The 24,399-nt window shown below is 40.8% G+C and overlaps 1 protein-coding gene across 4 annotated transcripts in view; it reads left to right on the top strand.

Annotated features, from left to right (window-relative positions):
• LOC108902539 (diacylglycerol kinase zeta) overlaps nucleotides 1-24,399 on the top strand; it is a 78,087-nt gene that overhangs the window by 42,595 nt on the left and 11,093 nt on the right. For 2 of the 4 annotated variants that reach the window (XM_018704452.2, XM_018704451.2), the window contains exons 26-32: nucleotides 6,368-6,434; nucleotides 7,488-7,517; nucleotides 9,260-9,300; nucleotides 10,316-10,449; nucleotides 17,259-17,348; nucleotides 18,123-18,179; nucleotides 23,174-23,223. In XM_018704452.2, the coding sequence (XP_018559968.1) occupies nucleotides 6,368-6,434; nucleotides 7,488-7,517; nucleotides 9,260-9,300; nucleotides 10,316-10,449; nucleotides 17,259-17,348; nucleotides 18,123-18,179; nucleotides 23,174-23,223 (469 nt within the window). The remainder of the gene's footprint in view (nucleotides 1-6,367; nucleotides 6,435-7,487; nucleotides 7,518-9,259; nucleotides 9,301-10,315; nucleotides 10,450-17,258; nucleotides 17,349-18,122; nucleotides 18,180-23,173; nucleotides 23,224-24,399) is intronic. The other 2 variants (XM_018704449.2, XM_018704453.2) reach the window with 1 other exon arrangement.

Here is a 24,399-nt window from a genome sequence, read left to right as displayed (position 1 = left end):
AGGACAATAGAATTGTGAAGTAAAGAAGTACTTCACAATTTAGTTTGTATGACGCACAAATTCATAGTTTATATAACAATAATTAAAATGTTAATTGCAAACTACTTATTTTGATGGTGCTGAACTTAAAGAAAAAGATTCAAAATGGACGAAGCACAACAAGTACATTCACCAAGTTTCCAGTACCTCCTATTGACAGACTGTTGTCCTGTAAAAATCAGCAACAGACCTCACTTGTGCAGCAGCTTAGTGTGTCCCTCAGTTACATCTTCTTGTTAAGCATCTAGTGCTGTAGTAATTATGACATCTATGAAGTAGATGTTGCAGTATAAAGAGAAAAAAGTCTGTGCTAGGATGAGGTTGGGTCAATCAAACCCAGGACCTTCACACAAGGCACTTAAGTTCGGTTCCTGTTTGAACTCTAATAGTTGTTGATTCTCTCACAAGCAGTTTTAGCTGAAATCACAATGTTTTCCTAAAGCTAACCAGGTAGTTTTTAAGACCAAAACCTAACCAAATAGTTTTTATGCCTAAACCTAACCACACAGAGTCTGTTCCATATCGTTAACAGCTTGTTTCTTATTGTTACCATGACGACAAAGCTGCAGTATGCCCATCACTGGCACACTCGTGTGGGTTGTATCTGAGGGGCAGATACAAGTTACCTGTAGGTTGGAGGACTTGTTGTCTATTGAATATGAATCCCATTGAACTATTATGTTGTATGATGCAGATGTGTACTCCAGGCTGTGTCTGTACACTGTGACATCACCAGTGGGTGTGGTTACATGTGCGACCCTGGTGAGGTAAAATCCTGAATCCTAAAACTTTCAGCCAGAGATGACAGTTGAAACTCTGCTGTTCAGCTTTATGTAAAGTTCATCTTTTAAATACTTGAGAAAATTTGTGCACAAAACAAAAGTGTCAGTCTTGCCCACCTCTGTCTTTTGAGTCATGATGTTCCCCGCCACAGTGATGTGCACATTAACAAGCCTTGTGAAGGGTAATTCACAGTAATTTAATCCAGCAGAACGTTGTTTACTGTGTTTGTTTTAATTCCTCAACAAACATGTTTCTGGTTTAAATGAGGCCTCATATATCAGCACACTGCTGAAAATCACAGATAATCCCCTTAAGTGCATGTGAAAGTAGCTCTTGTACATGCTGCGTTTTGGCAGACGCTGTGGATGAGATGAAACTCTCGGCGTTCTGTTCTTCTTATATGGATGTCATGTACACACACCCTTCATTTCCCAACGGACTTTTCATCTTTCTCTTCAGGAGCAACCTGAATAATACTATCTCTATCGATATTAGTTTTAACAAAATTATAATACTTTTAAATATGTGCTACATCAATGTCACTAAGAAGACAGCCCATGAGTTGTCTGACTTTGTGTTGCATAGCAACCAAAATGATCTTTTTACCATTTTATCATCTGCTTGCTGTTGACTGATGATGCTCAGTGTTGCAGTGTGTAGTATTTGTGAGTGTATATGGGTAAAAGTACATTTTTTTATTTTACTTTCTAACATTAAGATTAGAAGGGTTTACATTTGGAACATTTTTAATCATCAGGAGAGGGTGTTCCATGTGAATATTTTAGTTCCATAATCTAGACCTGCTGAGACTGACAGAATTTTAATATCAGTGCAGTCTCACCAGTGCACCACGACCACAGCATGGCATCACCACACTAATTCATGATACATTAGGTAGATCTGTTTGGTTCCTTCCCAGGCTACCTAAAATCTCATTTCAGAAACTCAACTCAGCTCAGCTCGGTCTAAACGCTAATGTTTCTTTTGTAGAGCTAGTAAACACAGTCAGGCCTTAGGTTATCAGTTGAAAACTTATTCCTTTAAATCAAGTTTCATCAAGAATGCCAGTATGTGAGTGCTGACTGCTGCCACATATGTAGCTGCACCATGTGTGGCTGTGCTTACTGGGACAGGTTGAAACAAAAGCAGTATCTAAGCAGTGCTAAATAGTTGTCTGCACTTTGCTTGGTTCACATTCACTGATTTTCCACCTTCCATTTATATATATATTTCAATGACATGCAAATGAATCACAGTAAAAATGGTGCTCTATACAACAGGGATTTAGCTAAAATCATAGCATAGTGTAATGCACAGACCTTTTGATATCATTAAATAGATAAAGTGACATATATGAGCTAAGCATTCTGCAGAATAAGGTTTATTTCTTGTTTCTTGTCTCCATCACAGTCTTTAATACTGTGTTTTAGCCTTGTCTTTAGAGGTATAGAATAGGCCTTTGACAATTGTTTGAACCTTGAAAAGATTTGTGGATCCATTATTCCATTATTCCATTATTGGCGAAAATTTGAGAAGAAGAGAGGTGCATCTCACTGCTGACACCCGGAGTGGCAGGTCAACTGCATCCCCGGGCTGATGCTCCTGTTTATTAAATAGCTTACACAATTCCAGGCGCAGAATGAATGAGAGAAAGGGCTCGGAAAGCTTACTAAGTCTGACCGCAACAGAGAGGGAACTCAGCAACTTTATGTGTGAGGAGACGAACAGGAGTGAATGGAAGAAGAGACAGGAGAAGAAAGAAGGTGAAGAAGAAAAGAGTCCGCCAGACGAGTTCAGCTTTTGATTCAGTGTTTGTAGCTGTGCTGTAAAAGCCTCAGGCGTTTTACTCAGCTCGAGTCTGCTGTTGAACTCGACAGCAGAATTAGATAAGTACAGACAAATGCAGAGAAGGAGAGCAGGAGAGGTGTTTACTTCAGCCAGCCTTTCTGTCACAGTCTGCATGAAAGGTTTGCAGTTTGAAGGGAAAATAACTTTTTTCTTTGGCTTCTGTGGCTTGTTTTCCTCTTGTCATTGTGCTGGAAGGTGACTTTTTACGCTCAATCATTTCTCTGCTGAGCTGAACTGAAATAGGTTGTTTTGTATTGCAGTGAAGCTGCCAAAACAGAAGTGATTATTTTTAATGTTGACCAATTTTATGCTAAATATCTTGAGCATTCACTGATCTTTCAAGATGTTTTCTCAGTTACTGAAAAGCCTCTTCCACAGCAACAGCACAGCATAAGAGTCTGGTTTACATTCAGATCACTGCATCAGGGCCTGTACTAGAAAGCAGGCTCAACATACCCAGGATATCTTTTCATTATCACTGAGCCTAGCAATTGAAATCAGGCTAAGCGGTCACATGATGGTTGTTATCAACTCGCTAAGTTTTCCATCAGAGTGTTGACATATAAGGGGCGGTGTTTGCAGCATACGGACCAATTGCAAATATGGATGAGTCTAATGGCAGAAGAGTGGCATCTTTTACAAATGAAGAGCAAACTATGATATTAGACAAATATAAGGCTGAAACAGTTATAGCAGTCGCAGGTGCTGAAGGACAGCTGGCAAAAAATCACAGATTGTGTGAATGCATAACTTAATAGGCCTCTAATATCACTGCCCCATCATTAGGGCACCAGCAGATCTGACTTTGTGTATATCTTTACATTAATGTGTTGCTCAGATGTATTCCTATGGCATGAATGACTATTTTAGCCTCATTCTTTTAGCTGCAACTTTGGCAGCAAAGAGAGCAAAAACAAAAACATAATTCTAAGTGGTATGTAGGCTTACTTTCATATCTTATACTGTATGTACAACAGATATAAGACTCAGGGGCCTGCATATTGCCTGATGCATACTTAAATATTGTTGACACTTTGAGCACACCAGCATTGCAATAGACTATATGTGCTATGTGTATGGTATATTGGCCTTAGTGTGTTGTTGCTGGTATGATATGTCCAAAGTAGAGGGGTGGAGTAATTGTTCACGTAGAATGGCAGTAGCCTTAAATAACAATCATTAAATAACAATGGACAACAGGGTGAGGAAAATAACATTCCTTTTCTGTGCGCAAAAGGAGCATCCGTTGTGTGTATGTGTATGTGTATGTGTATGTGTGTGTGTGTGTGTGTGTGTTATGGCCCATCAGCAACACGTACAGGTGGGTGTGTGAGGGTTGAGGACTTTTGGAGATGTAGCAGGCCTGCCTGTAACACCCAACTTCTACTGGAAAAAGGAGTGGTACAATGGTACAGTAGTAGCATCTTTTCATGTAGTGTCACTACTCTCTGACACATACAGCCTCTGGAACCGCCACAGTCTGCTCAACAGGTCCCCCTGGCCCCTGTCTCCTCTGGGTCCTCTTGGGTCTTCCCTGTCTTTAAAACAGTTTTACCAAAAACTAGCATTAAAACTTTCATGAAGGGCAGGCTAACCACAGGGCTGTTAGATACTGCATTAGGTTTAACGAGGCGGATGCGACAAAGTTGTCCCAAAGTGCTTTGCAGCTCATAGAGAGAGAACAAACGAACGTGCAGCATAAACCATATGGCCAAGAAGAAACAATACAAAGCAGGGGACAGTCAATAGTTAGTGCGTTCAAGTGTGTTTTAAGTTGGAAACATCAGTAAATTGAGCAGAACACACTGATGAGGAGGAGAATGTCACAGTTTTCAGCAGTCTGCTGAGAAAGCTCCATCACTGCAACATTTACTCCTTGATTTGTGGACAGATGAGTCTTTGGTTGGAGGATCTGAGGTGTCTGACAGTGTGGTACGGGGGCAGGGCTGTAGAGACAGAAGCCAGGCTAACACCATTTACTGCTCTGTAAACAAAGAGCAAGGTTTTAAACTTCAATCTACAGCTAACAGGGAGCCAGAGCAGGGAGGCAGGAATCGCAGTAATATGGTGTCTGTTTTTTGATCTTGTTAAAAGTCTTGCTGCTACATTCTGAGCTAATTGGAGACTGTGTTAAAAAAAAAGTCTGGGTGAAACCAAAATACAAAAAACTTACAGTAATGAGGCGAGTGAATATGACGGTGTGGACAACTATCTTGAGGTCACAGACACAATGCTCCTGAGTTTTTAAGCATTCTAAAGCTGAAACCTCCACTTTTTTGCATGTTCTTATATAATCTATGAATTAAACATGTCCTAGATATGGAGAAAGTAGAGAGTAGTAAAGTAGGATAATTTGCTCTAAAGTCTCATCATGACATTCCTCCTGACCTGTGTTGATCATAGGTCTGACTCTGGCTGGATTTAGTCTGTCTTTTTTTTTTTCCACCGGAGTGCTACCTTTTTCCTGTATTTGCTTTGGGGAAACACACACTCTGAAACCTAACTGTATTTGGCAATTATGTTATGTAAGTCTGTGTGGAGCTACTCTGCTAACAGGAGGCTCTGCTAATGGCAGCTATCAGAGAGAAACATGTGAGCATGATGCTTTATATAAATGGGTCCAACACAGGTTGAACGCATGGATCAGTAGACCATTATACGCATTGTGTGTCATTAATTGTAACAATTGAAAATTGTATATAATCTAGCCTAATGGTAGAAGTAAATGGAGAAAAGGAATACAGCATTAGAATTCAGTGGCTGAAGCAGCAAGGGGCTTATGTACAAGACAATCAATTCAATGACCTGATTCAACACAGGTTTGACCAGAGGGTACACACTGATACTGCCACAAAGGGCAAGTAAAGGGCCAGAGTACAATTTAGTATAGAGAACACAAATACAATAATAAAAACACTGCTTCAACACCCATTCACACACATTTTTACTCAGATTCAGTGTCTTGCCCAGGGACATGTGGACAGGAGGACATGGGGATCAGACCACCAATCCTGTGGTTTGTGGATGACCTACTCTACCTCCTCCACACCCTGTGTCCTAATGCCTTTACATTCCTGCCTGAACTTCTGCTATGAGTGCAGTTATCTCTGGGCTATGAACTACAGTTCAGCAGTTTAATGGTGCAATTTATTTATAAGTTTGTGTTACGTTTGTTCAGATTTAGCATCACAGTAGCTAGTATTATTTGTGGTTTTGGCTTGCACTTTACTCAAGTTGCAAAACTTCATTTAGGCTGCAACTTAAACGTTTGTCAAATGCTCACAGTGACTAAAACCAATTACTTTCTGTATACTGTGAACTCAGTTTGCTGAGTTGGAAGAACACACTTGGAATGACAAAAGTACAGCATAAATTTAGGTCCCATTTGAGGCTAGCATTAGCAGTTAGCAGGATAGAATCCAGGTATGTACAATGCTGTGAGTTCCTGTGTAACCTGACTCTAAGAAACAGATCATCAAAGGCCCCTGGTCAGTGTCGAGTGAACCCAAACCTCTGCTCCTATTTCTTCTTCTTTTCTGCCTTGGAGCCGTTCTGTCATCTTGGTGGTCCTGTTCTGTGGATAGATAGATCACTATAATCACAAAGTTCCACTCTCAGGTGAGCTGTGCTCCTGTTCCACTGTCAGCCAGTTATCATCTGCTCTTTAATCTTGCTACTCTGTCTTTCTGTCATTCAGGAGGAGGCGGCCAAGCCAAAGATTCTTTCTTCACAGAGATTATCTCCAAAGTGGTGTTTCCTTGACCGTAAGTACATCACTTTGTTCATTATTTATTCCCTGATGATCGGCAGTTTCAGAAATACTCAAACCAGCCTGTTTGGCACCAACAATCATACCAGGGTCAAAGTCACGGAGAGTACGTTTTTTTCCTCATTCTGTGGTGGACATTAGCTGAAGCTCTTGACCTGCGTCTGCATTGTTTTATACACTGCACTGCTGCCACATGATTGGCTGATTCGATACGTGCATGAAAAGGTACAGTACGTGTATAGGCATTCTTTATGAAGTGTAGATTTAGCTACATAAACATAACCATATTTAAAATAAAAGTATTAAAATAAAATGAACACTATTTATATTATAAATATAAATATAAAGAATAAAAACTGTAATAGAAAATTAAAGTGGCTACTGTAAACAATGTAAACAGTAGTTTAGAGACCAGACACACTCATTGGGGATTCCTCCTGGTGACCCCCCTGTTGCTGACCCACGATTTCAAGATTCCCTATTACAAGACAACAAATTGTGTAGTGTGAACACTACAACTTTGACAATCATGTAGTGTATACATGGTAGTAGATTGTCTCTTTTTTGTGAAATTAACTTGAAAAAAGTGCAAAACAAACATAGCATATACAGTTTCTTTTCTCCCAGATATTCAGTGTTTTATTTTTTAGAAACAACCTGCTGAAAAACTATATATCCTTTACTGTATATAATGTATCTTTACAGAGGGAGAGGGGGATTTTGTCGTAAGCTTGAAATAAATCCCAATGTATCTCTAACTGTAGTAATATCAGAACAATTCTTTAAATCCAGTGACAAAATCATTCAAGCTGTATTAGCCCAGCTTACAACCAGATGACTCCACTCACATTGCCATCTGACTCTATCATAGCATTTTTAAATGTCATTCATCAGTTATGCGCAACTTCACTAAGCCAACTGTATTTGAACTGGCTGTGAACACTCAAGAGGCCGTTTACACTGTGGCAAATTGAATCTATCATGAATCTTTTAAAATGTCACACAAATCGCAAAATATTCTCTGTAGTAACTCTGTAATCATCTCCAGGCTCTGCAGAGAACACATGCTTTAGTCCCGGTAAGCATCAGTGACACCTGTCACACACTGTTGATCCTGTGTCAGAAATGACCTCACCGGTACACAGTTTATCTCTGACCCTTTGTCATATTCTTGCCTGTACACCGTCATTTATAAAATTGTGATAATAAAGATTTATTTGGGAATTTGTACCATTTCAGCACACTATATATACAACTGTGCTCTGCATTATTCTCACAGGGCCCTGTGTCAAAATCACTTACTAAAACTGTTATAATTTTGTACTGTGCTGTGCTGATTTTTCTTATATAAAGTAGTGTTTCATCACATTAACATAGGCTAACTGATATAGAACACAGATACCCTTATGAAGGGTTTGCTTTATATATTCACACTGACTATTAAGAAAGCCTTCCCCAATCCACTTCTATTATTCCAAGATAATATGAGGCCTCAGCTGTCTGAGTTAGTTAAATTAAGTGGAGTATTTTAGTAGGCACCAGATTGTGTTTCCTTCACAAAGTTTTGTTCTAAAAACACTGTAATTTTGAAGGATACGTGATTTGAAGCTTCATATCAACTTCAGATAAACTTTGGAATCCATTTTTGCGTTTTGTCCCCATCATGTCAGGAAGGGCTCTGATAATCGCAGCAAACAAAAACTGTTCCTGTGTACATAACGACACTTATCATTGCTTTAACACAGCTTGAAAATAGTGAACCTATCTTTAATTCAGCGTAGTCCTGATCTGACTGAGGCAGCAGACAGGACACCCAAAAAGAGGAGAAGCCAACCGGTGGTGATCAACTTAAACTTTACTGATAAAGTGTGAGGAGGTTCATTATATCATTAGATGAGATGAGTTGGGAGAGTGACATCATTATTTTTCAGTAGCTCCACTACATCTGCACACACTGCCATTGTTCTTTCTGCCATGAAGCAACACTCAGACAGACAGAGCATTAATTATAGCTTTTGACTTGACTGGGTTTGTTTAAAACCTGTTTGGTAATTCACAAAATGTAGTCTGCTGAAAAGATCAAGCAGTACGTCAAGCCTCTGGGTTGAAGCAGTGTTTTCATATCTAACAGCACGTATGGCAGGTAAAAAAAAAAGAAGCAGGATTTAGGCTACAGTTCAGGACAACAGATTTCTGTGCTGGTAGCCTCTCAGAATAACATAAGCATAGTTCTATCAGATCCTGTTTATTGTTGAAAGTCATGAATATTAATATCATACGGCAGCTTACCAAAAATATCACAGAGGAAAAACCAGGCGTGTTACACAATGTTAAACATGCATGTACACACACACACACACACACACACACACACACCTCTGCTCGGGTAGAGTCCTGGTGGAATTTAGCAGAGAACTGGAGTCAAGAAAGATACAACAGCTCGCTGAACATTTCAGAGGAGGGAGAAGAAAAAAGAGAGTTCTACTCAGTATCAGTGCTGCACTAACCTTTAAAGTGACATCAGTAAACCTATAGCATGTAACTCATACTCCAATCACACAGTGGTAACAGCAGGAAGATAGTTTCACTGAGGTCTCTGAGTCCTGGTCTCTGGGTCCTTTAATACTAATGATCTACCAGTCCTGATAGAACCTTTTCATATTTTTCTACATAATACAGCTACACAGTGCAGATAGTGATTTTCAGTTCTTTTCCACAGATTCATGTACAGTTTAACAGTGATGAAAGCTGTTTGCTTGGCCTCAACTTTTAGTACTGATATTTCACTGGTTAACACTGTGTTTCTGTTTGTCTCCTCAGCTACAACAGCAGATCGCTTCTACAGGATAGACAGAGCACAGGTACGTCCACGTTGACTTGTGTTATTGCCTTTAATACGTAGTGGTTGCCTTCTAAGCATTTTGAATATACAGCTGTCACCATCTTTGTGTGCTGTTACCATGGTTACAGGTGTCTTTCACGAGGTGTAATACACAGACTGACTCACCTCAGTTAATCTAGTTAGCATTTCCAAACAGAATCACTCTCTCTAATCTAATCTAGTACAGTTGTTACTGCTAACGTAACATCTGGATTTTGGCAGTTGGACAGGACGCTGTTTAAAGGTCTTTTAATAATGAATCAAACTGAAACCGTACAATTAAGGGAGATAAAAAATAGGATTTTGAGAAGTGAGGCGGACGCCCATCTCTCCTGGTGACTTGGTTTGTCTCAATGCTGCAGCAGTTTTCAGATGTCCACTGTTTCATGAGTGTGAACAGAATTAGTTTCTTTCGCCAGCTGCTTAATTATTCTTATTGTCTGGTGTGTTTTAATACACCAGACAGCACAGGTACAGAGGCTTCTAGTTAGTACACAGCTCCCTCCTTGTTTGGATAGATTGAGAGTTTCTGTCAGAGGCTGGGTGCTGACTCCCCTGCCACGTGGGTTTTTCTATCCACATCTATACAGTTCTCTCATTTTAACATTGCTGTGGGAACTCTGCTTTCTTCACACAGCAGGTGCTCCAGTTTGAGACTGATCAGTGAGAATAGGCACACAGTCGCTGTAGCTATCCACTACATATGAATCTTGTAACAGAGTGGAGGGACATTTATCTCACTCACAGAATCACGGTTACACGTGCAGTCTTGTGTTATCCGAGTGATTTATCACCTAATTTCCACAGATAATTTCAGAGCCGGTGGTTAGACATTTTGTATCGCAATCGCCACAAATCATGTTTACCTCCCAGTTCTGACAGCAGCCAGTTTTGCTGTTACAGTGCTACTGATGACTTTTTGATTGAATATTTTTTGTTCAATGATTAAAGTCATATATAAAAGCTCAGCGACTCTCCACTTGTTTTTCCATCAGGAACATCTCAACTATGTATCAGAAATCTCCCAGGAAGAGATCTTCATCCTGGACCCTGAACTGATCGTCATGACGACAGTGGGCACCTCCCCTTCAGCTGCTCTTGACCCTGACTCCACTCCAGTTAACAGCAGGTGAGTCAATCACCATCACACTGATTCTATCTGTGTCACCACTGGTTGAACCTTACCCTATTAGTGCTATAAGACTGTTGCTGCAAACCCTATAGAACCATTTTCCATTTTCTAAGCCACTGTCTACCTGGCATCAAGGACAGCTGAGATTTTATGGAGAAAAAGAATCCAGTCTCCAGAATCAATCTGTCTCTTCTTTACAGAGGTACATAATCTTCATGCAGACACTGATAGGAAATCACATAATTTCACAGTCTGCAAATGTGTTTGACAGATACCTGCAGGAAAGTAGGCCACATGCTGCAACACTGAAACCAGCCTAACTGAAAACACTGGAAAACATATTGCGCTACCGTTTATAAATAAATCCAGAACAAGGCAGAAAGGGAAGAGACAGAGTGAGAAAAAATGGCCGTCAGTGGCCGTCTATCTACTGCAGACACATTTGGATGACATTTGGAAAAATGGGGACACATCACAGAGGAATTAAATTTATTCACTGCAAAACTAAACTCTCACTATGGGCCCTGTTTTCATGAACCCTTGGCGCAACACAGATCACTGTCAAGGGCACCCTGCCTAGTGCTGGGGTGTGCCAAGATCACTTTGGTATTTTGGTATCCAGGCGTGCCTGGCACACCTGCAACAGGATCAGAAAGAATACATTATCATACATTATAGGTGGGGTTTTAGAGGTTGTGGCAATCATGACCAATCACATTGACTACCTCCATCCCCTTTAAACAAAGGGCTCTCTCCATCATGAGACACTTTTGGAGTCCTGTGGACGGTTTTTTCTCACAGAAGAGCAGATGGTCTCTTTTAAGTTTGGACATGTTGAAGATTGCACAGTCATCACGTTTTCTTCTGCATAATAGTACCAAATATGATTCATCATACAATGATCCAGTGCCACCTGCAGTTAAACATTACAGTAGTGCCGTAAATACACTGAAAGAAGACTTAAAAATCCACTCTGTCTTTTTATGCATGTATTACTTTACTGTCTTTATAACTGTCGGCCATCATTACAGATGTTCCTTTTGAGGATGCTCCACAGGTTCTCAGTAGGGTTGAGGTCAGGGGGTGATGGTGGCCACAGCATGATTTTTTCTACCTTTATGGCAACCAGTGGTGTTTTATTCATCATGGGGTAGTTCATTGTTCTGCATGAAAAAGATTTTACTCTGGAGGGCAGAAATGGTCAGTTAGGAACTCCATGTCATCACACTTTGCTGACGTTGCAGTTTTACTGGAACAGCGTAGCTATTCACCAACCATTGAGTCTACCATGGCATTAGGTGGCAAAGGAAACTGTTTGGAAATTAGTCTTTGTGTATTTCCGAGCCCACTTTGCTGCTCTATTGCCTTTGAATAGATTTAACACTATCAGTTTGTTGGATGGAAACCTCCATTAATAAGCCTTTATCTGACAGACTCTGTCTGTGCTCTGAATCAGCCAGATTTCAGCCCTGTTTGAGTGACGTCTGTGTTACCCAATGAAGGAGTGCCATATTTCATAATATGTACTTCTGGTTATCTTTACGGAAATCCCCTCAAATCAGACCTCCAACAGTGTCTTTGCCTAACCCTGTCACTTCTTCCTCTCCTTCACCTTCATCCTCTCTTCCCAGGTAAAAACACAATACAAACTTTATGTACACTGCCAACAAGCATACCCTTGATATTCCACTAGATTTTTTTGATTACAACAAGAATTTACATTTAACTGCAGTGACTTTAAATACATGCGGACATAAAGAAGCATAACATTCAGAAAGCAATGTTATGCTCTGGCAAGAAAGTGAATGTTAAGTTGCATTATGACATCCTTGTATATGTGGCTGATACTGTGGGAAGGACAGTCACTCTGATTTGTTCTTGCAACTATGTGCAGATTTAAGTGTGCTGCTTTACAGTTTAAATTGTCAAGCCTATAGAGCCTGTTAGGGGTCAAAGCCTGCACTAAGTGGCACTGCATAATTCTGAAGTGTGTGTGTGTGTATGTGTGTATATGCATGAGAATTATTTTCTGTCTGCATTTTTCCATGGTTTGTTTTCCTTCTTGCAGCCAAGTGTTATTATAATATTAGCTATGGTTGTGTGTTTATGTGTTTATGTGTTCTCAGTGTGTGTGTGTGTGTGTGTGTGTGCGAGAGCAGGTCTGTGGATAACACATTTTTCCTGCTTGCCCTGCCTCCATATTAAATCCTTTTAACCCTATTTACACACACACACTCGCTCAGATTAAATTCTCACCTACAGGAACCTGTTAGAGCAGCTGTTTGTTGATGCTCTTTAAACACTCGCTCTCTTCAGGCAGAATCAGAATCCTGCGCGGAGATAAAATTGATTCGCAGAGACAGAGAGAGAGGGAGAGAGGAGAGGATGAAGAGTTTCTCATTTTTTTCCTGCTCACTGATTTTTAGGAGAAGTCTGGTGTTATTTCAAATTTTTCTTATTGATCTCACAACACGAACCAAACTAACAAACTATTTGCATGGCTGAATACTTCTGACTTCTCTACTGTCTGTGTGTGTCTCTGTATGTTACCTTAAGCTAAAGGCTCATTTTCCTAAAATAGCTGGTCACTGTTGTTTTTGCCACTAAATGCTACTAAAACAGGAGCATATGCATTTGTTGGAGACACACTGGTCACATCACTGGTGGATCAATCCTCATGTCAAGATTTAATGAGTATTTGAAGCAGCAGTGTGTCACAGCGTATGTGGGATTGAGTCAAAACAAACTGTAGTTTGCCTTCATGGTAATGAAGGGACATGTCATCTAGTGATGAACAGTGGAGTTCTATGGCAGTCTTATCCATTTATTTAAACACTGATATACAGATTCTTGTAGTGCACCAAAAAAAACAAAAAAACAATGAAGCCTAAAACATAGACTTATGTATTTTAATTACATTATAATATTCCATGTAATTTTACCACATTGTTTCAATGTACACGGTTACATTTATGCCATGTTTTTCTATCATGTTGAGTCAGTGTGAATAGAATTAAGTAATGTCATCTGATTAGATTAAGTTAATGTAAACTTCTACATCTCCCACTATCTGAAGACATGCACATTATGTTAATTGGTGACTCTACAGTTGCCTGTAGGTGTGAATGTGAGTGTGAATGGTTGTTTGTCTACATGTGTTGGCCCTGTGATGGACTGGCGATTATTCAGAATTAATTCTTGAATAAACATTATTGAATTATTCACACTGACTCAACAGAAAAACATGCATAAATGTCACCTTTCACATTGAAAGTATGTGGTAAAATTACATGGAAAATTATAATGTAATTAAAATACATAAGGCTGAGGTTTAGGCTTCATTATTTTTTTCAGTGTGTCTGTTCATGGCATTTATGAGAGACCAAAGACCAGTTTATCCTGAAAATAACCATATGTGGCATGAGAGTCTGAGAGTTCAAAGTGATATCATTCCAAATTCTATGTTAACACTGATTATGACGTTTTATCACTTCACTGAAAAATGCAGATGCATCATCAACCTTTTAACTCTTAATATTACACGTATGTGATAACACCCAGTCTACTCCTCCTCTCATGTTGTTTGCAAACCAGCAAATGAAGTAATTTTCAATCTCCTTCTAAAACGAACCACAGGAGTGTTTTCTGAGCCGACTGACCCTCCTCCCTAACAGCTGGACGTTTTAAAACCACATCACAATACTTTCGCCTTTGCTCATGAGATCAGTCGATCACTAACATGAGCAAGAGTTTCTTGTCAGTTAATCTTAAATGTAGGAAGGACCAGTGATGCTGTGAAGACATGAATGCTGAAGTCCTTTGTGTGTGTGTGTGTGTGTGTGTGTGTGTGTGTGGGAGGAGCAGCAGAGAAAGGAGAAGGGAAAAAAGGCACAAAGGAAGCAATTATGAATAAATTGGAATTTACAGTAAACACAGAATCAGAAGAAACCTGCCGCTGCAGTGGCTATTTACTGTTCCCTCATGATATTATGGCTTGAAGGCCAAGTGAAGACTGTGACTGAGCAGCAGCAGGGATAACTGTGAAAGTATGTTTATTCATTTATTCCATGCATGTAAACATACATAAATATAACAAATATGAGTAAAACACACACACACACACATGGTAGACCGGTCTGCTTTTTCCCGATCACATAATTGAATGAGATCACTCATTAGCAGCAGTGCGCTTTTGCACTATTTAAGTAATTAATGGTAGTTATTAGCACAAACATGAGTGGGCATGCTGTACAGCCCTTGCTAACAGTTATGAGTGTACAAGCCGGTTTGGTTCAGAGCCTGGACGTGTATTTACTTTTCCTGTCATCTCAGTGTAATTATGTGATGTCTTGTAGCCATGAACACTTTGAATATCAGCTATGGAAACAACAACGCAGATAATATAACAATGTGATTGAATAAACACTTCAGGATCATAATATTTCTCCTGGCATCCAAGCTGCTGTGTGGATGTAAAATACAAAATGTAAACATATAAAGATTAGCATTCAGAACCGAATGAGGGAATAAATAAAGTAACAGGTACAATGTGAGTATAGGCAGAACAACACAACCTTCTGATCCTAACAACATTTCCCTTTAGCTATGTGTGTGTGTGTGTGTGTGTGTGTGTGTGTGTCGGCGGGCTGATTTGCAATGCTGAGTGCACTGAGTGGGAGGATGAGGAGGAGAGATGAGGCCGAGAGGCAGGGGCAGAGAGGGAGAGATGGGTTTAGGAGAAAGACAGAGTCAGAAAAACAGTGGATGGAGAGAGAAATGGAATACATGTCAGAGCACTCGAGAGTCACACCAATCTACTGTACTTAGACGCACACACACTCTCTCACACAAACAGTGTAGCAGTTTTCCCACGCAGGGCCAGAGGTGAACGTTATTCCTCCCACTATAATTACCTCTCTCTCTTCTGCTTCTCTCCACCCCTCTGTCTCTCTGACAAACACACTGAAAGACACCTACACACAAAACATTTTGTTGTTTTTTTTTTTTGCACTGATAGCTTCACATGCTGTCAGTTTACACTTCAGCATCAGGTGAACATCTGAGCAGGCACAGTCAGGCTCTCCACAGGCCAGGGAAACTCTGAAATATTTGTAAGGTATATTTCAGGAAAGAAAACTAAGTGAATTTGACTAATTCACAGCCACAAGAATGTGTAATGTACATTTTCATATTCTAGTATATTTTATACTGTCAGGATAAGATCAGCACGCACAGGAAACATGTGTTTATCACTGTGCAATTGGAAGCACTGCTGTGGAGCTGGAGCTGCAGTACAAGTCCTTATACAGTGCTTAAAAGACAAAAGAGGTCACATATACAATCGTAAGTGGACTTTGAGTTGAGCTTGTCTTGTCAGCTCTTCCCCTGCTCGGGAATAAACTGTGTAGCTAAACTTTTACATCAGCAGGGATGTGAACTCTCAGAGGTTTAATCCCTGCAGTTGCTGATGAAGAGCATGTGATTCGGGCAAAAGCTCTTGAGCAAGCGAGTGCGTTGAGATTGACTTGAGGTTGACTTCAATCAGTCAGTTACTGTATTTGTCCCCAGAGGGCAGTTAGTTTTGCAGCAGTGAAACACAACATGAGCACTTTGAAAATACAAATATAAAAGAATAGAAATGAAATGCATGATATTTGTAATGAAGTCACCTTTTCCTCACACAGTTAAGTGGAGAGATGGCTCAGGGGCTGAAAAGGGTTTTACATTTTGGCTAATGGGACTCTAAAAAGACAGAGACCTGCAGAAATTCCTGTGGTAAACAGAGTGGTCATATGTAAAGCAGCTTGACATCCCTAGTGCGTAGGCTTTACAGCCAAACAGGTTGTTTATCAGTGCTTTACCAGGCTCACATCAGCTACAGGTACACTGGCCACAGAACAGATGAAGCTGCCATAGGTAGAGTGTAACCCCTTAATGAAAGGGAAACTGTTTAAGGGTTAGAGAACACCTGGTGCTCGTGGTTAAAAGATGTTCGTTCTAAACCTGGTGAGGTGCTCTTGAAATCCTGCTGTACCTCACTCAGTCTAAGTGACACATAGTATCAGTGGTTCTCGACTCTGCTAAACCGCAAGTCCTGTATGTCCTCTACGCCCCATTTTTCTTTCTACGTGTTGCCGTTTTGGGACTTTTTATAAGATTCTCATTCCACTTTAGCAATGTCGTGACTGCAACCAGTTTCTTCACATAAAGAAAATTCACACATCCTCTGTTTCCTACTGCTTTCTCCTCAGCTCAGCTTGTGCTTGCGTTAATTCCCTTCAAAATGCTTCCCCCTCTCTCTCTGCTAGCGCCTTTATCTCACTCATGTTCATTATCTCAGTGTTCAGCTCTGTAACTCTTTATCTAGCAAGGATCCAACTGACCAGATAAGCGGATGCATGGAGGTCACACAAAGGTGGACATGGTTCATTAAAGTGGTTTTAAAACACAGTTGTAGCTAACAGTCATCATGGTTTTCAGTCATCATTTCTTCTCTGCGAGTGCATTATGTGAAAGTTAGTTGGTGCTGGATCTTGATGCACAGCAGGAATGTCGTGAGATTCTATCTTTAAAAAAAATATTGATTCGAAATACATTCGTGAATGGGAAATATTTCCTTTTAGGGAAAAAAAGGAAATTGAGGTTTCAGAAGAATTAACAGACCACATTCCTGCGGCTGTCTGGAGGCTGAAAACCTGAGTGAATATGTGAAGTCAGTACAGGAAACATTGAGTCCTGGCTGTAAGCTGTCTCTGGCCTGGCTGGAGTTTGTTCACTGACTTTGTTTCCTCTGTGTTCTGCTGCAGTTCTTCCCAGAGGCAGCGAGTGAACAGTGACAGCTCTGCAGTGGAAGCTTTAACGCACAACACAACACCTGTGGCCAGCAAACTCAGCAGGTTAGTGCACTCTCTGTAGTGTGTGTGTGTGTATATAAGACATATGCACAACACTAACACACAGGCTTGTGTGTGTGATTATAAATATGTGTCTGTATCTCGTACATTTTAATGTGATCCCTTCACTTTTTGCACACTTCATAAGTGGATAATTTATTGTTCCATCTACCTGCTCTGGGACTACAGGTGGAAATTAGCAATTGCTAAAACCTGGTTTTATTGTACACTGTCCCTGTTCAAATAAATAAATTACAATTACAATAAAATAGCTATCTCTGTGATGGATAAATAAATGAATCTACACCTAATAACTGTTAATGTCAAAGTGAAATTTTTGCAAATTTATTAAAAATCTAAATGATTCAGACCCTTAATTCATCACTGTAGAAGCCCCTTTGCAAATCTTCCTAGACAAATCCTTGTAACTCTGTCTCAGGCAGGTTATCCCATTATTCCTGGCAGATCTTCTCAACTTCCATCAGACAGGATGGGAAGTGTCTGTGAGCTGCCATCTTCAGCTCTCTCTACAGATTAGTTTTAGTCTGGGCTTTGGCCGGGCCACTCAGGGACAGTCAGACTTATCTTGAAGCCAATTCAGCGTTTTCTTGGCTGGAGGCTTCTGGTCACTGTGTTAGTGCCCATGTGATAATGCGGCCCTTACAAATGGAGAGGCAAATCCATACAAACTTAAATTTTCCCTTTTGTTGTGTTTTATATTTAGTATCGCTGGATGATTTTTCTCCTGCACATGCTTTACTGCTTTGTGTTCTGCAGGGCCGGTTGCATCCATCGTTCCAACACCACTGCTGCTGACTTCAGACCAAGACTAAGGTCAGTACACTTGCAGTAATCTGAAATCTGGCTAAAAAAAATCTAATTGGAATCAGGAGTTAGTAAACCTGACTGACAAAAAAAGAAAAAGCTCCAACAAGTGTTGGAATTCTCTCCAAAACCAAAGCTGGAAAGACGTCGACTTCAGTCGTCAGATATTTCACATCAAATATTTCATGCGGTCTGGTGACAGTGCTGAGGATGCTAGCAGCTCTGTTGCTGTTAACAGGGGAGCTCGTATTGGCCAGAGCACTAGCAGCTCTCCTGCAAGTTTGTGAATTATTATTAGTTATTCATTGTTATTAATAAATTGTCCAATTTATCTGCATAGGAATTATTGATTTATATGAAGCTGGAAAGGGTAACATCAAAGAGTTAGATATCATCAGCCAGTCCAATGTCTATAAATGGAATGGTGCGAGCTGAATGGACTAAAGACACAATGCAGACTGTTCAATGAGATAGAAAAAATAAAAATAACTGCAGAGTAACAACTAAAGGCTTAAAGGAATCATTGAAGCTGGCTAGAACAGCATGCGTCTGTTATACACAAATCACAGTGCATGGTCGCATGGAGCCTGGTGTCAGGACAGCTGCTGCTCTCCAACGAAAACACCACTGCGTAGCGATGAGGTGGAGAGAGCACCATGATCTGCCTCTGGGTCCAGACAGCTTTTCATCATCAAGGGGAAAATTAATTACCAATTTTATCAAGGGGTCTTACAAGATGGAAGGGTGGCTGTATGCCAGCTGAAGCTAGGTAGAACTCAATATCGCAGGAGATAAACAATACAATTACACACTGAGTTCCAGGCCAGGGTGTGAGAAAGCAGCCACAAGACCAGTGATGTGGTTTGGTGTGGTCTCAGCTTGAGGCTGATGTCTGTGTGTGTGTGTGTGTGTGTGACTCCTACTTCGAGCTTTCATTCATTAAGAAGGCCTACGCTAAGTTCCTCTGATATTGTCAGTCTGAGCTGAGTCTACATGTCACAGCTCTCTGCTCATTAATCCAACAAACTGGTAGTCATTAAAGAAAAACAGGACTCTGCTCATTAAATCACTGATGACAAATGAGTACATGTTATGTTTTTTTCTGAACAGGCCAGTCTGTGTGTGTGTGTGTGTGTGTAAAAGTGCATATGTGTGTATGTGTATAAATACATGAACTTTATTGTCCATCTAAATTTATACAAATACATTCATATTATTTTTAATTTTTTAATTGTGGAATCATTTTCTTGACAACTCACTCTGTCATCTAACCCATCAGTCTTTTTATTCATCGCATTTTTAATATATAAGAAGTGCTGGACAGTAATGAATTACTCTGTAACATGTTACAGTAATGTGTGTGGGTTCTTAATCCCAGTAATGCTCCATTACTTTAGCAGTTTGGGGGTAAACTTGTTTGCTGTCTTACTGGTACTTGTGGTGGAGGGTTGGTATCAGTTGATATCTTTTTGTGCTCACACCGTTCTAAAGGTGTAGGGACATGGTTAACTGGCACCAAAAAAGAGAAATGCACCCAGCAACTCTAAAGTTTATGTCTTGCCAGCTGGCTTGCAAACGTAACCTACAGCTAACATACAGTCAAAATGGCTTCAACCTTCTCTGTCATCTTGATTGATTGACTTTATTGTCTGTCTCAGTTGTCTTTGGCCTCTCCCAAAACACAGTAAAAATACATAGACTATGTGTAACATATACAATATTTAGTGGCAAGAAAAAGTGTGTGACCCCTTTGGAATGATCTGCTTTTCTGCATTAAATGGTCCTCTAACTAATAACACACAACAAAATCTAATCTGTGGCTTATTCAACACACCCATGAAGCATTCACAGTGGATATTGAATCCAAGTTATTAAAACTGCTCGAACCTTCTTTGACAACAACAGCTTCAGCATCTCTGCATCTCAGTTGGGTTGAGGGCTGGTCTCTGACTGGGCCACTCCAAAAGATGGATGTTCTTTATTTGAAGTCATTCTGCAGTAGATCTACTTTGATGTTTTCTTGCCATTGCCCTGCTGCAACACATTTTCCCAGTAGTGTTGTGGAGTGTCAACATTGCCCTCTGGCAAACTTCAGGCACACACTGATTGCTTTTTTGGAGAGCCTGCGGTGTGGTCTCCATGGCAGGACACTGCACTCTGTGCTCCATGATCTGCGTATGGTAGACTCATGAACAGATATATATATACTGATGATTCCTTTAAGCCTTTAACTGTTACTCTGGGCTTCTTTTTTGTCTCACTGATCATTCTGTGTTGTGGCTTTTGAGTCATCTTAGCTGGGCGTCCACTCCAGGGAGAATAGTCACAGAACTAAATCATCTCCATTTATAGTCTGTTTCTCTGAATAAGAGTTTGATGAATATCAGACTCTTTGAGACGACTCCAACCCTCTCCAGCTTTCTACAAATCAACAATTCTTCAGGTCTTCTGAGATCTCTTCTGTGAGGCAGGGTTTACATCAGCAGATGCTTCTTGTGAGTAACAAAATGTTAAAAAGTCAAAGTAGCTCTCTAACCCACACCTCCAGTCTGGTTTCATTGATTGGACTTCAGGTTTGCTAACTCTCATGTCCAATTAGCTTTTAGTGATGACAGTATCTGAGGGGTTCACATATTTTTCCAACCTACACTGTGAATATTTAAATGATGTATTCAATATGGGCAAGGATAATATAATGATTTGAGTGTTATTAGTTAAAACAGGCTGTGTTTGTTCTATTTCTATTTTAAGTCAAAGCTCTGACCATATCTTAAGACAAATGTATACATAAATGCAGATAATTCCAAAGGGTTTTCTTACTTAGGTCCAAATATCTGCTTGGTCTACAATAATGTTTAAGTAAGGGGTACATGTCAAAGTAACATCCAGATGATCAACTTCCCTGTAATTTTTGCAACATTGAAACTTCTGTGGCCGTTAGATGAACTTCAGCCTGTCTCTTGTTGCTTGCACTTGCACACTCACTCGCTTACCTGCACTCTGTAAGTAGGCAGGTGCAAGCATCCATAAAGTTCTTACTGACCCTGTCGGTGTCTCTTACCAGCCCTCACTGTGAGCCTGCAGGGGATGCATCAGTCACAGTCCGACCATGGCAATGACGTTACCGAGCAAACAAGCAAAGGTTAGCCAGGTAGCTGCAACTTAGCTACACTGCAGGGATCAGGTGTTGGTTTGTTGACCAATGAAGTAATTATCAAATGGCTGTCCATGTTAGCAGGCAAACTAACGTTAGAAAGCATTAGCCAGCTAAATCCGCATTATCAAAATACATTTCAAAGGCTTTGGAGTAATGTTAGCTCACCTGTCCAAATAGGAGAGCCAGCTCAGAATCAGTTTTGATCCCCCAAAGCCAAACAAAGGTCCCTCCATGAATCAAGTAAATCAAATGCCCTGCTGATGTTTATCTTCGTTTTCCCCCTGATGTTGGTCCAATTCACACTTGGCCAAACAGGCTTGATGAGATAAAGCTTTCTGCTTTTTGTTCCTGCATGGGTATTGTGTGTTGTGCTGGGGTACATTGCCAGTTCTGTAGCAGCACAGATTTTTATTGTGACAAGGCACTCTGGAGCAAGCATCCTGAAAACTCGACTTGAGTTCTTAACATTGAGATCAGTGTACAGGGTGTTATAGGCAACTGAGAAAATCAGGAAATGGCTCATTTTTTATGTCACTTTACAATCTTTTCACAGGTTATCAATAAAAAACTATTATTAGATGTAAATTGCCCCAAATTCTTCTATACGGTACCTTTCAGTCTGAAGCAGAGATACTCACAGAGCCAAACCAACATATGTGTATGTCACACACTTAGATGACATGACGCTGGCTTTGTTTGGTTCAAAATGAACAAGCAAAGGCGGTGTAGTGAAGGGTCTTCTTAACAACAACACAGTCCGATCTGTGTGTAAAAGGAGCTTCTGTCTCACTCCTGAGACCACGTCACCCTCATTCTCTCCACCTCCCACCACATCCAATTCAAGATCCTCCTCATCACTTCCAAAGCCCCCTCTTACCTCTCAAGTCTCCTCCACCATCACACCCCACCATAAAACATCCACTCAGCTGATTCAAACTCCCTCCCCATCCCTCAGAGGACCAACTACTAAACCTGGGGTGACAGATCCCTCTCTTTTGCTGTCCCCACCCTCTGAGACTCTCTCCCCATGGACATTAAATGCTCTGCCACCCTCCCCCCGGCTTTAAAGCTCGACTTTTTAAAGTTGCTTTTAACTAACGCTTCACTCTGTCACTGATGCTTTTATATGAGACTACTTCCCTACTTTTCTCACTGTATTTTGCTGCTGCTCTGTTTCTATGTGATACAGTTTTTTGCTAAACTTTCATCGGGTCTCCATTCTGTCACTGGCCAGCTGTTAATGGTCACAAGTGACTCCACGCCTTTATTTGAAGCAACCCATATGCAATCCCTTTTCAATCTGACAATCCTGACACAGTGTGCTGTGCAGTCTGACAAAACCCTGTATTTCCACTCTCCATATGCCTTCTAACCAAAGCTTTGCTCTGCGCGCCAATGTCCAGAGCACCCGGATGCATCACATTCTGGCTCCGTCTTCTTGGCTGCCGGAGATAATCTGCTGCCATTATAGCCCATGTGTGTGTATGTGTGTGTGCGTGTGTGCCTACCGGGTCTGTGAGCCATGCATGACCCCGGCTCTTTTCCCTGCTCTGCTGTCTTTACAGACCAGGTCTATTTTTGCTATCCCACCTCACAGCTCCAAAGCATGAAATTCACTTGCTCATGTTTATAAATGTCTGACTTAAAATAATGTTTAATCGTGTATCTTAACACACAGACAGCAAAACATGTTTGTAATTAGAGAGAGGTGGAGAGAAGGCGGGAGGAAGATGGTCTCATTTGAAGCAGCATTTAGCCTGCCTGGTTTGTGTAGTAGCTTGTGTAGCTTGTGTAGAGCTGAACAGAAACAGTAACCCTCTCTATGTATGTTGATCTCTCTCCACAGACAGGAAAAGAGCCAAAAGACGAGTGAAACTGAAAGAGAGAGAGAAAAAGGTAATAAACACACACATGCACGCACACACACACACACACACACGTGTCTGTCTTTCAGCACTTGAACACCGTGATTGATACAATGCGTTCCCGAGCCCCTAACCTTCACAACTAAAATGCTTGAACTGACTCTACAATGTCTTCACAACACAGACATGTCCTCACTACAAAGCTCTAAAACTGGAATCAAGAGGCATGTGTGTGCGTGTGTGCGTGTGTGTGTGGGGGGGGGGGGGGGGGGGGGGGGGTAAAGCAGATATGACAGCCTCTGTGTCTCCAGACAGAGTGTTTTCTTCTCTGACACATATTTTCTCAACCTCTGTCTGTTCATACTCACTTTGCATGCTGGCAGCCTGAGCTCTCTGTTCTTTCAGCTTCACTGTGGTTTTGTTCTCTTTGGGAACTCGTATATTTTCACTTCATGATCTGGTTCAGCCGCGCCTCTCTCTCGGTGGTGAGTTTGCCAGCAGGTCTGTACGTGGTTCCAGTTTTGGCATTTTTTGCATTTTGAGCTGAGCGCAACCCAGTTCGCGCTGCCAGTGATGAAAATCATTGTGGAAATGAGTCCCATTGTGCAGCAGCGAGTGATACAGCGCTGCTTTTATTTCATGAAAAGAATGTCAAGAGCTGCCTCACAGGAAAGCAACAACTTCCCACTGTTTGCTGCACATACACCTTTAAATGATAATTATAGGTTATTACCCACTTGGGTCTTATTTTGTAGTTTTGTCTATCATCTCTGTCCGTTCTCACAAAGTTAATGGCTGATATCACTAAAACAAATTACAGCAGGGCAAAAATACGAGCACACAGGTTGGAACCAGTTCATCCAGATTATCCAAACTACTGATTATGCTTATTATTATCCTTGAAACCCGATATAAGACCCTATTTTCAGGGCAGTGCAATGACCAGCAAAGCAGTTCTCCAACCTTTTTTTTTCCCCTGTGCCCATCTGTGTGGTATTTTGGTGCATGGTGCGCAGGTGGAAGGACAAGCACAAACAGATGGAGGGTTCATTCAAATGAGGCAGTGCAGATTTACCTGCAGTACTAAGAAAATGATCAGCAGTAAGAAGATAATGTTTAACAGGTAAATAAATTAAAGAGTATCCAGCCAGTAGATGAATCTGATTGCTGCAGATTTTTGGTGCTTGTGTGTTGCTGGTGTCCATAG

The sequence above is a fragment of the Lates calcarifer genome, linkage group LG7_2 (assembly GCF_001640805.2).
Source record: "Lates calcarifer isolate ASB-BC8 linkage group LG7_2, TLL_Latcal_v3, whole genome shotgun sequence".
In the NCBI taxonomy this organism is placed as follows: Eukaryota; Metazoa; Chordata; class Actinopteri; family Centropomidae; genus Lates; species Lates calcarifer.
Note: the sequence above shows the minus strand (reverse complement) of the source record. Positions and strands in the feature narration are given on the sequence as shown.